At 46.4% G+C, this 14287-nt stretch overlaps 1 protein-coding gene across 1 annotated transcript in view; it reads right to left on the bottom strand.

Annotated features, from left to right (window-relative positions):
• SLC25A20 (solute carrier family 25 member 20) overlaps nucleotides 1-9720 on the bottom strand; it is a 29658-nt gene extending 19938 nt beyond the window's left edge. The window contains exons 1-2 of the mRNA XM_082848705.1: nucleotides 9536-9720; nucleotides 2927-3019 (exon numbers count right to left, since the gene is read on the bottom strand). Of these exons, the coding sequence (XP_082704831.1) occupies nucleotides 2927-3019; nucleotides 9536-9640 (198 nt within the window). The 5' untranslated portion in view covers nucleotides 9641-9720. The remainder of the gene's footprint in view (nucleotides 1-2926; nucleotides 3020-9535) is intronic.
• Nucleotides 9721-14287: the final 4567 nt, after the last annotated feature.

The raw sequence follows: 14287 nt of genomic DNA, 5'->3' as shown, positions 1-14287 counted from the left end.
TAAACATTGGAACAACAGATTATAACTATTTAGGCAGTGTGGAAAACCAAACAAAAAGGTATTCTAAAGGGCATTTAGGGTACAGGATGACAGAGGCAGAGATTCAAAGAAACACAAGCAAACGAAACTGATGCAATTTTTAACCCAACCTCAAGAAAAACAAAAAGTTGTACAAGAAATGAAATGCACATCATAGAACATTACTTAGTTAACAGAGAAAAACACATATAAAGTTGTAATCATGAAAACACCGAATTGTACTAAACCACAAAGTATGATAAAATTATATGGGCAGGGCAGAAAGGTGATAAGGAATGCAAGAGTTAAAATCATCTACCACAAATAGGTAGCGAAAACACATTTTTTTCTCTTTTTTTAAATTGGAGTATAATTGCTTTACAATGTTGTGTTAGTTATATTTTAAAAAAAATAAATTTATTTATTTATTTATTTATTTTTGGCTGCATTGGGTCTTTGTTGCTGCGCCTGGGCTTTCTCTAGCTGTGGCGAGCAGGGGCTACTCTTTGTTGCCATGTGCGGGCTCCTCATTGCGGTGGCTTCTCTTGTTGTGGAGCGTGGGCTCTAGGTGCACGGGCTTCAGTAGTTGTGGCTCATAGGCTCTAGAGCGCAGGCTCAGTAGTTGTGGCACATGGGCTTAGTTGCTCCACGGCATGTGGGATCTTCCCGGACCAGGGCTTGAACCCATGTCCCCTGCATTGGCAGGTGGATTCTTAACCACTGCACCACCAGGGAAGTCCCTGTGTTAGTTTTAAAACACATTTTTAAATGTATAAAATACACGTATGCATCTAGGTAGAAAACAGCATTAATAACTGAGAGAGCTGAAAGTAACCTCTAGAGAATTGGGGTGGGAGGGCTACTTTGTTACAAGTCCTTCAGTAGCAAACTAAGTGCTTGCATCATTTTAATACAAATAAGGGACAATTTTTAAAACAAAACATAGGGGCTTCCCTCGTGGCGCAGTGGTTGAGAGTCTGCCTGCCGATGCAGGGGACACAGGTTCGAGCCCTGGTCTGGGAGGATCCCACATGCCGTAGAGCAACTAGGCCCGTGAGCCACAACTACTGAGCCTGCGCGTCTGGAGCCTGTGCTCCGCAACAAGAGAGGCCGCGATAGTGAGAGGCCCGCGCACAGCGATGAAGAGGGGCCCCCGCTTGCCACAACTAGAGAAAGCCCTCGCACAGAAACAAAGACGCAACACAGCCAAAAATAAATAAATAAATAAATAAATTTAAAATGCACAGTATTCCAGATAGTATAAAAATAAAATTAAAAAAAAAAAAAACACAAAAAAATGTTAAAGTTGCTCCCTACAGAAAGTAGCAGGAGAAATAGGGTGGAGTTGCACACTGAGAGGGTCCACAGACCTAGGCTGGAGAACCTGCCTTGCTACAGACCCTGGCCATTCACAACCCATCTTCTTTCCAGAACTCAAGGGGCACAACTGTACCCATCAGTACTCCTCCCAGATCCTGCAAAGGTCTAGCACTGCTACAGGCTGTAAGCAGACTCACCAAGGACAAAGTGCAGAGGAGGTAAATAGGAAAGGTGAATAGGAAGAGAAAGTTCTGAGAAGGATCTGCAAAAGCAGCAGGTGACAAAGCCCTCCAAAAGCCCCTCCCACAGCTTCCCACCTGGGCTGAGAGGATGCCCAAGGCCTGAGGGCCAAACCCACGCCTCCCAACAACTCCTCTAGCCTTCCTTCCACTGTCTGGCCTACCCAGTTCCATGCAGCACAACCAAGACCCGTCTGGCAGCACCAGAAAGCAGAGAGCTCAATCTGGCACAGCAAAACCCAGAGACAAGCACAAACATAAACTAAGGAAGCCTATTCAACTCTGCAGAGAGTTGGGTTTATATGAGCCATTCTCACCAGGCCTCCAGCACCCAGCACACTGCCCAGGCGCTGAATAGGTCCTCAATAACATTTGCTGACCAAGAGGCATGTAATCCTGCCTCTCTGTAAAGGCAGAGAACTCTTAGCTGACTTGAAGCCCAAAGACTCCACTGGACACCGATCAGACTCCATGCTGGGCTGATGAAAGGAAGAGAGCCTTACAGAAGAAAAGGCAGCACCGTCTCACGCATGGGTGGTTGGGTAGACTCCACCTCAAAATCTTCCTCCCATGCCTGGGTCCTGCATGAACCCTGGGAACAACTTTTCCTCCCAGACCGAGTCCATCAATCACCAGCATCCCCTCTTTATCTGGGTGACACCCGCTTCTCAGTTTCTGTATATTTAATGAACACTACATATATATTTATTCATATTAGAGTTATATTTTAAGAAACAAAGGAAAAGTTCTCAACAAGGTCTTGTCACATATGTGCTAATGAAGTCAGAAATAAACATCACTAGTAATTAAACCTTTTTTAAAATCCCATGTTTTCACTTTAAGAAATATCTGAAAAATTACTATGTAATTCAATAACCTCAAACCAATTTAGTTTCCTTTAGTTAGTTTAGTCTAGGGGTTTGAAGACTCTGCTAGCTTCTTTCACTGTTCCTCAGACTGGCTGACTCTTCCTCCAGATTTTATGTGAACTTCTGACACTGATCCCTGTCAAACTGACTGATCCAGATTTGCATTTTCTTCTATTTCACGTCTCCAACTATTCCTCATGAATTCCCTGTGGTCTAAATTGTGCCTTCCAAAAGAGAGAACCATTTTAGAACCATTTTATTAGCTTCAGTCATTCACATAAAACAGTAGCTGGAACTATCAAAGACTCCAGAGCGATGACAATAGGAGGGCATAGGATGGCACGGTGAGAGCGCCACAGCTGTGGGCTAGACCTCCAACAGAACTACGCAAAGTCACCCTATCCCCCAGAGAAGTAATAAATCAACCCTGTGAAACTGTTCCTCTGAATAAGAGAAATGCCCAGCACCAAGATTCCGTACCTCTCTCATAAGAGTCTTCCGGAAACAGTCAAAGGTCCCAGAATACATGGGAGGCTGTCCAGGCAAATTTGGGGGCTGCGTCTGCAGTCGGACCTGAAACCAGAAGTTAAAATACAGTCATTTCCCAGAATCAGAACTGCCTGTCGGTAGCAATGGCCCAACTGTCTGCTAAACTCTTAACAGAGAAAGCTGCACCTCTGTGCATGTCTTCAGCATTCACTTTATCTGCTGGATTCAGACTTCTCTTTCCTCCAGTTTATTCAAACCCTGTACTCACAAGTCATTAGTAGCATGCTTTTGGAGAGAGTCACAGTTCCTCTGATTTCCTCAGCCACTTACTTTTGCTATTTATTTCTTATCTAATGGATCCCACAATGATCCAGTGGAATAGGTACTACCAGTTTACAAATGAGGAGGCTGGGTTTAGTGAGTTCAAATCATGTGCCAGTGAATGCAAAGCTCAGTTCAGCTCTAGGCACTCTCCACACCCATTTCAAGTGCCTTGTCGGTGGTTAGGTAAGGTGCTCAACAAAGGTATTTTGGAGTGAGGTGGATTTGATCCTACTTTTCTTGGTCCTCATCCTCCTCCACCTTTTGGTGTATCCAATGCTTCAAACTGTCTCTCTTTAAACCTCCCTTCTTGGTACTCCTTCCTTTGTCTCCTTTTCTACTCCAGGGGCCCTCCAAGGCTAAGTACCCTACTCATCTGTTCCACTATCCCTTTTAGAAAACTCAGATTCCAGGGCTTCAGCTTCTGCTCAGTGATGACTTTTACTCAGCCATCTTCAGACCTTCTCTCCCCACCTTTTGGGCTACATTTCAAACTGCCTGGAGAAGCTGTCCCTACTCATATCACCTCCGGAATCTCATCCTTTTGATGAATCACCCATTTGTGCCAGAGCCATCAGGCTACCCTCTTTCTCAGGATTTGAAACTCTAGCATCCGACCACTTCCTGTTACTTCTCCTCCTCTTATTCACATAGGCACCAAGGCTTTTGGAGAGTTCCTTCAAGAGTCTTGCAGAATCCTAATTTCTTCCTCTCTCCATCTGAAGTCTTCTCCTAGGCCAAGTCCTCACCTATTCTTACCCAGTGTGATGGTTTTCAAATATGCCCACTAACTCTTTGATACTCTTCCCCTTCAGTTAATCCTGGGCTTCCCTGGTGGCACAGGGGTTCAGAGTCCACCTGCCGATGCAGGGGACACGGGTTCGTGCCCCGGTCTGGGAAGATCCCACATGCCGCGGAGCGGCTAGGCCTGTCAGCCATGGCCGCTGAGCCTGCGCGTCTGGAGCCTGTGCACCGCAACGGGAGAGGCCACAACAGTGAGAGGCCTGAGTACAGAAAAAAAAAAAAAAAAAAAAAGGTTAATCCTAATTCCCCTCCCCTTGGATGTGGGCCAGACTCAGTGACTCACTTCTATCGAACAGAATGTAGTGGTTTTGATGCTATGTGACTTCTCCAAGGCTAGCTGACAGAAAGGTCAGCTTCTGCCTGTCTTCATCTCAGGTTATTTGCTTTGGGGAAAGTCAGCCACCATGTTATGAGGATACTCAAGCAGTCTGAAGAGGTCATGTGTGGAGGAAAGAAGGCCTCCTGACAACAGCCAGCACTAACTGCCAGCCTGTGAATGAACCACACAGAAGCCAATCCTTCAGATTAGTACAGTCCTGGCCAGCATCTTTTTGTTGCTTTTGGTTGAAGGAGAGGGTCTTTGGTTCAGTATTGGGTTTTTTTAAACAGCTTTATTAAGATATAATTCGTATACCATAAAATTCACCCATTTAAAGTATACAGTTAAGTGCTTCTTAGTGTATTTGCAGAGTTGTGCAACCTTCATTATAATCAGTTTTAGAATATTTTCATCACCCCAAAAAGAAACACCACACCCATTAGTAGTCACTCCCCATTCCCCCCTTCTCTCAGCCCCTGGTAATTACTAATATAGCTTCCATCTCTATGGATTTGCCTATTCTGTATATTTCATATAAATAAATCATACAATATGTGGTCTTTCACACTTGGCTTCTTTTACTTAGCATAATGTGTTCAAAGTTCATCTATGTTGTAGAATATATCAGTCCTTCATTCCTTTTTATGGGTAAATAGTATTCCACTGTACAAATATACCATGTTTTGTTTATCTGCTCATCAGATAATGACGAATTACATTTTTCCACTTTTATTATTATGAATCATGGTGCTATAAACTTTTGTGTGCAGGTTTTTGTATGGATATTATGTTTTCAATTCTCTTGGATATTATATTACCCAAGCATAATTGTATTGGTCAAGATTCTCCAGAGAAATAGAACCAATAGGACATGTAGATTTAGTTATTTGTTTGTTTGTTATAAGGAATTGGCTCACACAATTATGGAGGCAGACAAATCCTAAGACCTGCAATCAGTGAGCTGGAGACCCAAGAAAGTCAATAGGATAGTTCAAGTCTGAAGACCTGAGAACCAGGAGAGCTGATGGTTCAAATTCCAGTTCAAAAGCTGGCAGAGAAACTAACACAACATTGTAAAGCAATTATACTCCAATACAGGTGTTAAAAAAAAAAAAAAGCTGGTAGCCTCAAGACCTAAGAAGAGCCAATGCTTCAGTTTGAGTCCAAAGGCAGGAAAAGACCAATGTCCCAGCTCAATCAGTCAGGAGGGAGGAGTTTCAGCTTTTTGTTCTATTGAGGCCTTCAACTGACTGGAATAGGGCCACCCACATTAGGGAGGGCAATCTACTTTAGTCTACCTTAAATGCTAATCTCATCCAAAAACACCCTCACAGATACACCCAGAACAATGTTTGACCAATATCTGAACACCCCACAGCCCAGTTGACACATAAAATTAACCATCACAGGAGAATTGCTGGGTCATATGCTAACTCTATGTTTAACCTTTTCAGGAACTGCCAGACTGTTTTCCAAAGAGCATTGTATGAATGTTCCAGTTTCTCCACATCCCATCACCTGTTATTTATTTATTTTCAATTATAGCCATCATAGTGGGTGTTAGGTGGTATCTCACTGTGATTTTTATTTACATTTTCATGATGGATAATGATGTGGAATATTTTTCATGTGTTTATTGTCATTTGTATATCTTCTTTGGAGAAATGTCTATTCAGATCCTTTGCCCATTTTTTTCCTTAACTATTTTATTTTATTTTTTATTTCTTTATTTTTTTGGCCACACTGCATGGCATGCGGAAGTTCCCTGACCAAGGATCGAACCCGCGCCCCCTGCAGTGGAGGCACAGAGTCTTAACCACTGGATCACCAGGGAAATCCCCCCAGTTTGGGTTGTTTTTTTTTTTTTTTACTGTCATAAAATACACATAAAATTTACCATCTCAACCATTTTTAAGTGTACAGTTCAGTGATATTAAATACATTCATAACGTTGTGCAACCATCACCACCATCCAGAATTCTTTCTGCCTTATAAAACTGAATTAGTTTATTAATTAGTAAATTAGTTCACTTAGCCTAATGTTTACAGTATTCATCCATGTGGTTGCAAGGTCAGAATTTCCTTCTTTTTTTTTTTTTTTTGCTTTACACGGGCCTCTCACTGTTGTGGCCTCTCCCATTGCGGAGCGCAGGCTCAGCGGCCATGGCTCACGGGCCCAGCCGCTCCACAGCATGTGGTATCTTCCCGGACCAGGGCTCGAACCCGTGTCCCCTGCATCGGCAGGCGGACTCTCAACCACTGCGCCACCAGGGAAGCCCCAGAATTTCCTTCTTTTTAAGGCTGAATAACACCCCATGGTATGTATATGCCACATTTTCCTTATTCATTCTTCCATTTGTGGACACTTGGGTTGCTCCCATGTTTCAGCTATTGTGAATAATGCTGCTATGAACAGGGGTGTACAAATATCTCTTCAAGACCCTGCTTTCAATTCTTTTGGGTATATATCCAGAAATGGAATTGCTGGATCATATAGTAATCCTATTTTTAATTTTTTGAGGAACTGGCATACTGTTTTCCACAGTCAGTATACAATTTTACATTCCCAACAACAGTGCACAAGAGTTCCGAGGTCTCCACATCCTCGCCTAATAATAACACTTATTATTATTATTTTTTGGCCATGCTGTGCGGCATGCAGGATCCTAGCTCCCTGACGAGGGATGGAACCGTGGCCCCCGCAGTGGAAGTACAGAGTCCCAACCACTGGACCACCAGGGAAGTCCCTATTGTTGTTGTTTTAAGCCACTAAGTTTTGGGATAAGTTGTTACACCGCCAGAGATAACTGATACACCCAGTTATATACTTCTGCAGTCTTTTTCCTTGCTATTTTTCCTGCTCTGAGTTCTGCTTCCTAATTCTTCTCAGGTTGCTATCATACTAACTTTTCCAAGACACCATTTCATCATGCTGTTCCTCTATTACTTTAAATTTCTCATTCTTGATTTTGTTAAGGCCTTATGTCCCAAACTAAGGAACTCACTCTCTAGGCAATGGAGGTGACATGCATATCTGAGGAGTTTATGGGACACAACAGTAGAAATGTCTAGAGGCTCCCGCTGCTTTGCATCCAAAATCCCTTATTTGGTCTTCAGATCCTCCATGGTCAGGCACAACCTGTCCAAGTTAGTAGAGAGAGAGAAATAGACCAAAACTTCTGACTGATACCTTTTTGTGATTTTGTATAAATCTCACATGTCTCATCATGACATCCGCCACCCAGGCCCAGCAAGAACATTAAAGTCCTCCACGGCTGGTCTTATTTTACAGCCTGCTCCCACTATCAAGCCTATATCCATCTTCACTCCTGCCTTCCCCCTACCCAGAATGTCTGGGTCTCCCTACTTCTCCAGTCAGAACTCAGCCAGCCCTTCATCACGTGCCATAAAGCCTTTCCAAACTGAAGTGCTGCACCTCTTGCCTTCCCAGACCACAGTTAGTCGCCTCAGACCTCTGAAAGTGCCTCTAGGCCAAGCTTTGATTGGAGGCCACCTGGCTCTTAGAGGTCAAAAGGACAGTAGTGGGCAATTTGTGGTTTTGGCTTAAGCTAAAAGGGGACTTTCTGGCTATTAAAAATGCAGTGGCTTGAGAGTCCGCCTGCCGATACAGGGGACGCGGGTTTATGCCCCGGTCTGGGAAGATCACATATGCCTCGGAGCGGCTGGGCCTGTGAGCCGTGGCCACTGGGCCTGCGCGTCTGGAGCCTGTGCTCCGCAACAGGAGAGGCCACAACAGTGAGAGGCCCGCGTAACGTAAAAAAAAAAAAAAAAATGCAGTGAGCATTTTCAGTCATTTCCATTTCAGTATAGAGGTCCTCGGGCCCTTCCTGGGAATGACATCTGATTGGGGAGGAAGGACAAGAGGATATGGAGGTAGGAGCAACATTTGTATCAGGGAGCAACAGGGTTTCGTTTTTCTTTAAAGAGAGGCCCCAGCTGCCTAGAACTAACAAGATCAAGAGTAGAGAGGCCAGACAATTCTTCTCCCTTACATCAGTGCTGCTTAGAACGACCACTGTCTGGGAAGCCCTAACACACATGGCATTTACCAATTACTGAATAAACATCTGATTTTGTGTTTCACAGTGCCCAAACCAGCCCAGTTGCTTAATTCTGGTCCTGTGATAGAATGACCCCAGATCCTCTCCTAGATGAAAGGCAGCAAAGAGCTTGCTGCCCAAACTTGCCTGGAGAATGTCCCCAAAGCAATTTCCCTGTGGAGGAAACCCAATCCAACATTCCAATAAGTCTCCTACACAGGCTTCATGCCTGCTCCCTACAGGCTCACCCTGGCCATGATCTGTCAATTTCCTCCAAGTGTGTGCAGAAATAACGTTAGAAAACTAGGATGAAGCTTTGAATGCTAAGTCACAGGGTATGGACTCTGGTCTCCAGCAAGGCCTTGCTGAAAGTGTTGCAGGAGAAAGAGTTGATGCATAATGTGAGGATAAGCAGGGAACAAGCTCTGATGAGTTTCCCCCTTCCTGGAGCCTCAATCTGACCACGGCTTCCTCACCAGGTTGTTTTGGGGATCAGCCTTGCCCTGGGAAAGCTGATCACTTGCTTTCCCTGGAAGGAGCTCAGTCAGTGAGGACATCATCGCTTCCCACAGGAGGCCACTCAGGCTAACATGGGGTGACAGGCTGAAGATGGTCAAGAAAGGTTCAAAGGAGATAGTGATGGAGCACTCTGGGCCCAGAGGAATGTGTCAAAAGACATGTCTGGAATAACCTTGCCTCAGTCTTTAGCTCTCTTCCTGAAGCGGGATTTACAGATGCCTTTTTCAACCTTGCTGATAATGTTAGGGTTTTCAGAAGTCAGAGCTTTGGGGCGGTGCTCTTTCTTTACCATCCTCAAAGAAGTGGCGCCAGATCAGAAGAGGCTTCCGAACAGAGAACTTTTTTTTTTAAATCAAGAGCCCTTGGTGGGCGGTTAGAGGCTGCTCACTCTGCAACGTCCAGCTCTCTGGGGTGCAGGAACAGTTTCCCCGACCCCCGAAAGGAAGATTCCCTAGACTTCTCACGGAAGCTCCCACGGACCCCGCTTCTATCCCAGACCGAGCCTCGCGGGAGACCCTACATTCCGCGCCCTGTCCGCGCCTCCTCCCTCCAGCCCGCGTCCCAGCATCCTCGCACCTTGACCGTGTCCAGTGGGTGCCCCACGAACACCAGGCACATGCCTCCAAAGCCGCCGGCCAGCAGGTTCTTGAGCGGGCTAATGGGCTTCGCCTGGTCTGCCATGGTACGTCCGTCAGTGGCCGTGCCTGTCGGTTCCCAGGGGCTCCCCTCCACTGCCCCAGCCGCGGCGGCACCGCCGCCGACCTTTCACCCACTTTCGGGTGGGAGGGGCATGAGCCCGGGGCAGGTCGGGAGGAGAGCCTAGACCGCCTGCCAGGCCCGGCTTCCGCCGAGGGGAGGTGCTTCCGGCCGCAGCCCGCCTCCGTGGGCGTGGCTTAAGGGAGCGGGGCGGGCCCGGACGCCTCGTGGGCGGTGTTTGGGAGTGGCGACGGGTGGTGGACTTACTCCTCCAGCAGTCTTCCCGGACTTGAGTGTTTCCTCCCTTAAGCTCCCGTTCCTCCACTCACTCCGCAGAAGTCGATTGGGCTCTGCTATGTGACAGGCGCCCTTCCAGGTGCTGGAGGCACAGCTGTTAGCACAGCACATAGGTCCCTGTTCTTGTGGAGCTTACAGGACATAACAAAGATAAATAAGTGAAAAATGCATAGTGTATCAAGTTGTGATAACTGCTATGAAGAAAAATAAATCTGGAAAAAGGATTAGAGAGTATTGGGGGGCAAGGAATTTGCAATTTTCATTAGGTGAGTAAAGGACAGTTTCACTGAGAAGGTGACTGGATTCAAGAACTGAGAAGTGGAGGAAGTGATATATCCATAGATATGGGGGGAGGGGGAAAGATCTTCCAGGCAAAAGAAAAGAATGCAAAAGCCATGAGATGGCCTGTGCCTGGCCTGTTTGAGGAACCACCTGGAGGCCTTTGTGGCTAGAGCAGAGTTAGGAAGGTATGGAGGTAACGTTGGCATATCAAGCGGGACTTTGTGTGCCACTGTAAGGACATCAGTCTCTCCTCTGAAGTAGATGGGAGCTATTCTGGGGTTCTGAGCAGGGGATTGACATAGTCTGACTTATGAGTTAATAGAATCCCTCTTTCTGCGGGTTGAGAATAGACTACGAAGCAGGGAGCCTTGAGGAGGCTAAAGGTCATGGTCAGAGATGCTGGACTCCATCAGAGCACAGCACAGCAGATGGTGAGATGTGTTTGGATTCTGGATATATTCTGAAGGAAAAAGTTAAAGGGATTTTTTTTGTGTTTTTTTAAAATTTACTTTTATTTATTTTTGGATGTGTTGGGTCTTCGTTGTGGTGCACGGGCTTCTCATAGTGGTGGCTTCTCTTGTTGTGGAGCATGGGCTCTAGGTGCGCGGGCTTCAGTAGTTGTGGCTCACGGGCTGTAGAGCACAGGCTCAGTAGATGTGGCACATGGGCTTAGTTGCTCTGCGGCATATAGGATCTTCCTGAACCAGGGCTCGAACCCATGTCTCCTGCATTGGCAGGCAGATTCTTAACCACTGCGTCACCAGGGAAGCCGAGGAATTGTTAATGAACAGAATATAAGGTACATAAGAGAGGAGTTAAGGATGATGCTAATGTTTTTGACTTATTGAATCTAGGTGGACGGTATTCAGGAGGAGTTAAGGATGATGCTAATGTTTTTGACTTATTGACTCTAGGTGGACAGTATTCAGGTATTCACTATATTACTCTTCCATCATTTCTGTATGTTTGTAATTTATCAAATTAAAAAGCTGTGAACAGGGCTTCCCTGGTGGTGCAGTGGTTGGGAATCTGCCTGCCAATGCAGGGGACACGGGTTTGAGCCCTGGTCCAGGAAGATCCCACATACCGTGGAGCAACTAAACCTGTGCACAGCAACTACTGAGCCTGCGCTCTAAAGCCCGTGAGCCACAACTACTGAGCCCACGTGCCACAACTGCTGAAGCCTGCGCGCCTAGAGCCCATGCTCCCCAACAAGAGAAGCCACCGCAATGAGAAGCCCGCACACCACAATGAGGAGTAGCCTCCACTCACTGCAACTAGAGAAAGCCCGTGGCTAGCAACGAAGACCCAAAACAGCCAAAAGTAAATAAATAAATAAATTTTTTTTTAAAAAGCTGTGAACAATAAACATACCCCTATCTACAGCAGGAACCTCACTGCCAAGCTAACCTAACAACAGTCCTCCTCTGTAGGCACTCCCAGGCTAGCAGGAAGCCTAGAATAAGGAGAATGGACCATGCATGCTAGGGGCGGATAGATTAGTGACAGGATTGGGAGTGGGATCAGGAAGTGAGTGGGCCTGACTGGTGCAGAAGGCACCAGGGGAGTGGAAGGGGAGTGGAAGGCAAGGAGGCTGGGGCAAGGCCCAAAAGCCTGTTTACTCTGTGTTACAGGCTTTTTCTAGATGGGGATGGGGAACCATGGAAGAATTTTAAGCACAGTGTTGACATGATCAGGTTTGTTTTAGAAAATCTATTTTGGATGGATGAATTTGTCTTGGGAGAGAATGGAAGCAGGGAGACCAGTTAAGGGAAAATTACAGTTGTGCAACGAGAGGCAGTAAAGGCATTAACTGAGCCTGGTGCTCATCGCTGGATTGGCGATGGTAATGGGACCATGTTTACTTCACTTGTGACTTGTAGCACTCCGGCTGCAGAAGAGGATCTAATTTAGAGTCAATCTGCAGCTTCAGGAAGAGATGGTGTTTGTTATAGAACCGCCCTCCTGATAAACCCTCCTGGTAAACCTGGTAAATCCTCCTGGTAAACCTCGACACACCTGAAGGTGGACTCCACTGAAGCTCACCAGCTTCTATTAAATCCTCGTAGGGTAACTGATAATCCACTAAACAAATAGTCTTCCTGCTTCTTCATCTGATAAGCCTTATACACAGCTATAAAACTCAACTGAATGGGATTCCCTGGTGGCGTAGTGGTTGAGAGTCCGCCTGCCGATACAGGGGACGCGGGTTCGTGCCCCGGTCTAGGAAGATCCCTTACATGCCGCGGAGCGGCTGGCGTGAGCCTGTGCTCCGCAATGGGAGAGGCCATAACAGTGAGAGGCCCGTGTACCGCAAAAAGAAAAGAAAAGAGAAAATTTAACCTGAATGTGTCATTCCCTGGCCAAAAAACCTCTTCAGCTCCTCATTGCATCAGAATAAAATATAAGTGGCTCAGGGGCAGTCAAGGTTTTTCACAATTTCATGCTACCTTACTTCTTCAACCTTATTTTTCCCTAGACTGTATCTTCCTCTCTGAGCAAACTGAGCTTCTACTGGTTTACCACACAGACCTGTTACTTAACTCACCTTCCACCGCCGACAGCCAGGCTTTTACATATCCTGTCTCCTTCAGCACAGAGTATCCTTCCTCTCCCCACTCCATAACACACTGATGCAGGAGATGGATACCAAGTTGCCCATATGCTAGACATTGTCCAACCTGTGGTTCTTAGCAATTTGGGGGGTGGAGAATTCCTGGCACCCTCTCCCCAGAAAAACATACACATGCATATGCACCTCCAGGTTTGCTATAAATTTCATGAGAAGCTGAAGCTATCCTTGGACCTCATATGAGAAGCCTTGTTCCTAGACCCTGGGAATCAAACATGAATGAGAGGGGCCTCCCCTTAGGTCACACCCTTCCCAAGACAGCCCACACCCAGTGACTGAGCAAGGTAGGGGTTTAATGCCTGACCAGTCTGGTCTGGTATCAGACACTCTGACAGGCAATATTCACTCCAGTGTTCTCTGCTAGGTTGGTGGCAGCTTCATTGGGCTGCAACACAGTTTAACTTCTGCCTTTGCCTAATTCTGCTTCCCGGGCTTCCCTGGTGGTGCAGTGGTTAAGAATCCGCCTGCTTGGGCTTCCCTGGTGGCACAGTGGTTAAGAATCCGCCTGCCGGTGCAGGGGACATGGGTTCAAGCCCTGGTCTGGGAAGATCCCACACGCTGCAGAGCAACTAAGCCCGTGCGCCACAACTACTGAGCCTGCACTCTAGAGCCTATGAGCTTCAACTACTGAAGCCCTGTGCCACAACTACTGAAGCCCGTACGCCTAGAGCCTGTGCTCCGCAACAAGAGAAGCCACCGCAATGAGAAGCCCGTGCACCGCAACAAAGAGTAGCCCCCACTCATCACAACTAAAGAAAGCCCGCACTCAGCAGCGAAGATCCAACACAGCCAAAAAATAAATAAACAAAATAAATATATAAATCTGCTTCGCTTTACTTATGTTGGTCCCTAATAAATATCTTGCTCCCCAAACTCCATCTCAATATTTGCTTCCAGAAAATCCAACCTGCAACAGTAGTATTCAACATCATTCCTTACCAAAAACAAAATAAAACCAAAAGCAAAAGAACATAAAACTGTAAACTTAAGATTTGAAGTAGTCTGCTCGGCTGCCTACAGCAGAGAATTGAAGAGAAAACTCCTGAGGGTGCTCCGTTGTCTTCTCCAGGAGTGACAATGCTGCTTTCCCAGTTGAACCCCGTCCTCCTTTGCAATCCACTGAGGGCTGCAATGAGCATCGCTTATCCTTTGGAGCCCTCTGCCAGGAAGAGCCAGTTGTGTGTGGCCCCTGGTGCCTGGCCATTCCCATCCAGGCTGGATTCTCCAGAGTTCCCCAACCAGGGATCAAACCTGGGCCCTCAACAGTGAAAGTGCAGAGTCCTAACCATTGGACTGTCAGGGAATTTCCCACACATGCACAGATTCTTGTAAGCTCCACACAAACAGGATATATAACAATCCCCAAACTCCTGCCAAATTCCTTCTTACTGCGCAGGAGGTAGTCACTCTCCTCTCACAAT

Source organism: Leucopleurus acutus, assembly GCF_964270905.1.
Source record: "Leucopleurus acutus genome assembly, chromosome: 10".
In the NCBI taxonomy this organism is placed as follows: Eukaryota; Metazoa; Chordata; class Mammalia; order Artiodactyla; family Delphinidae; genus Leucopleurus; species Leucopleurus acutus.
This window is presented reverse-complemented; position numbering and strand designations above follow the sequence as displayed.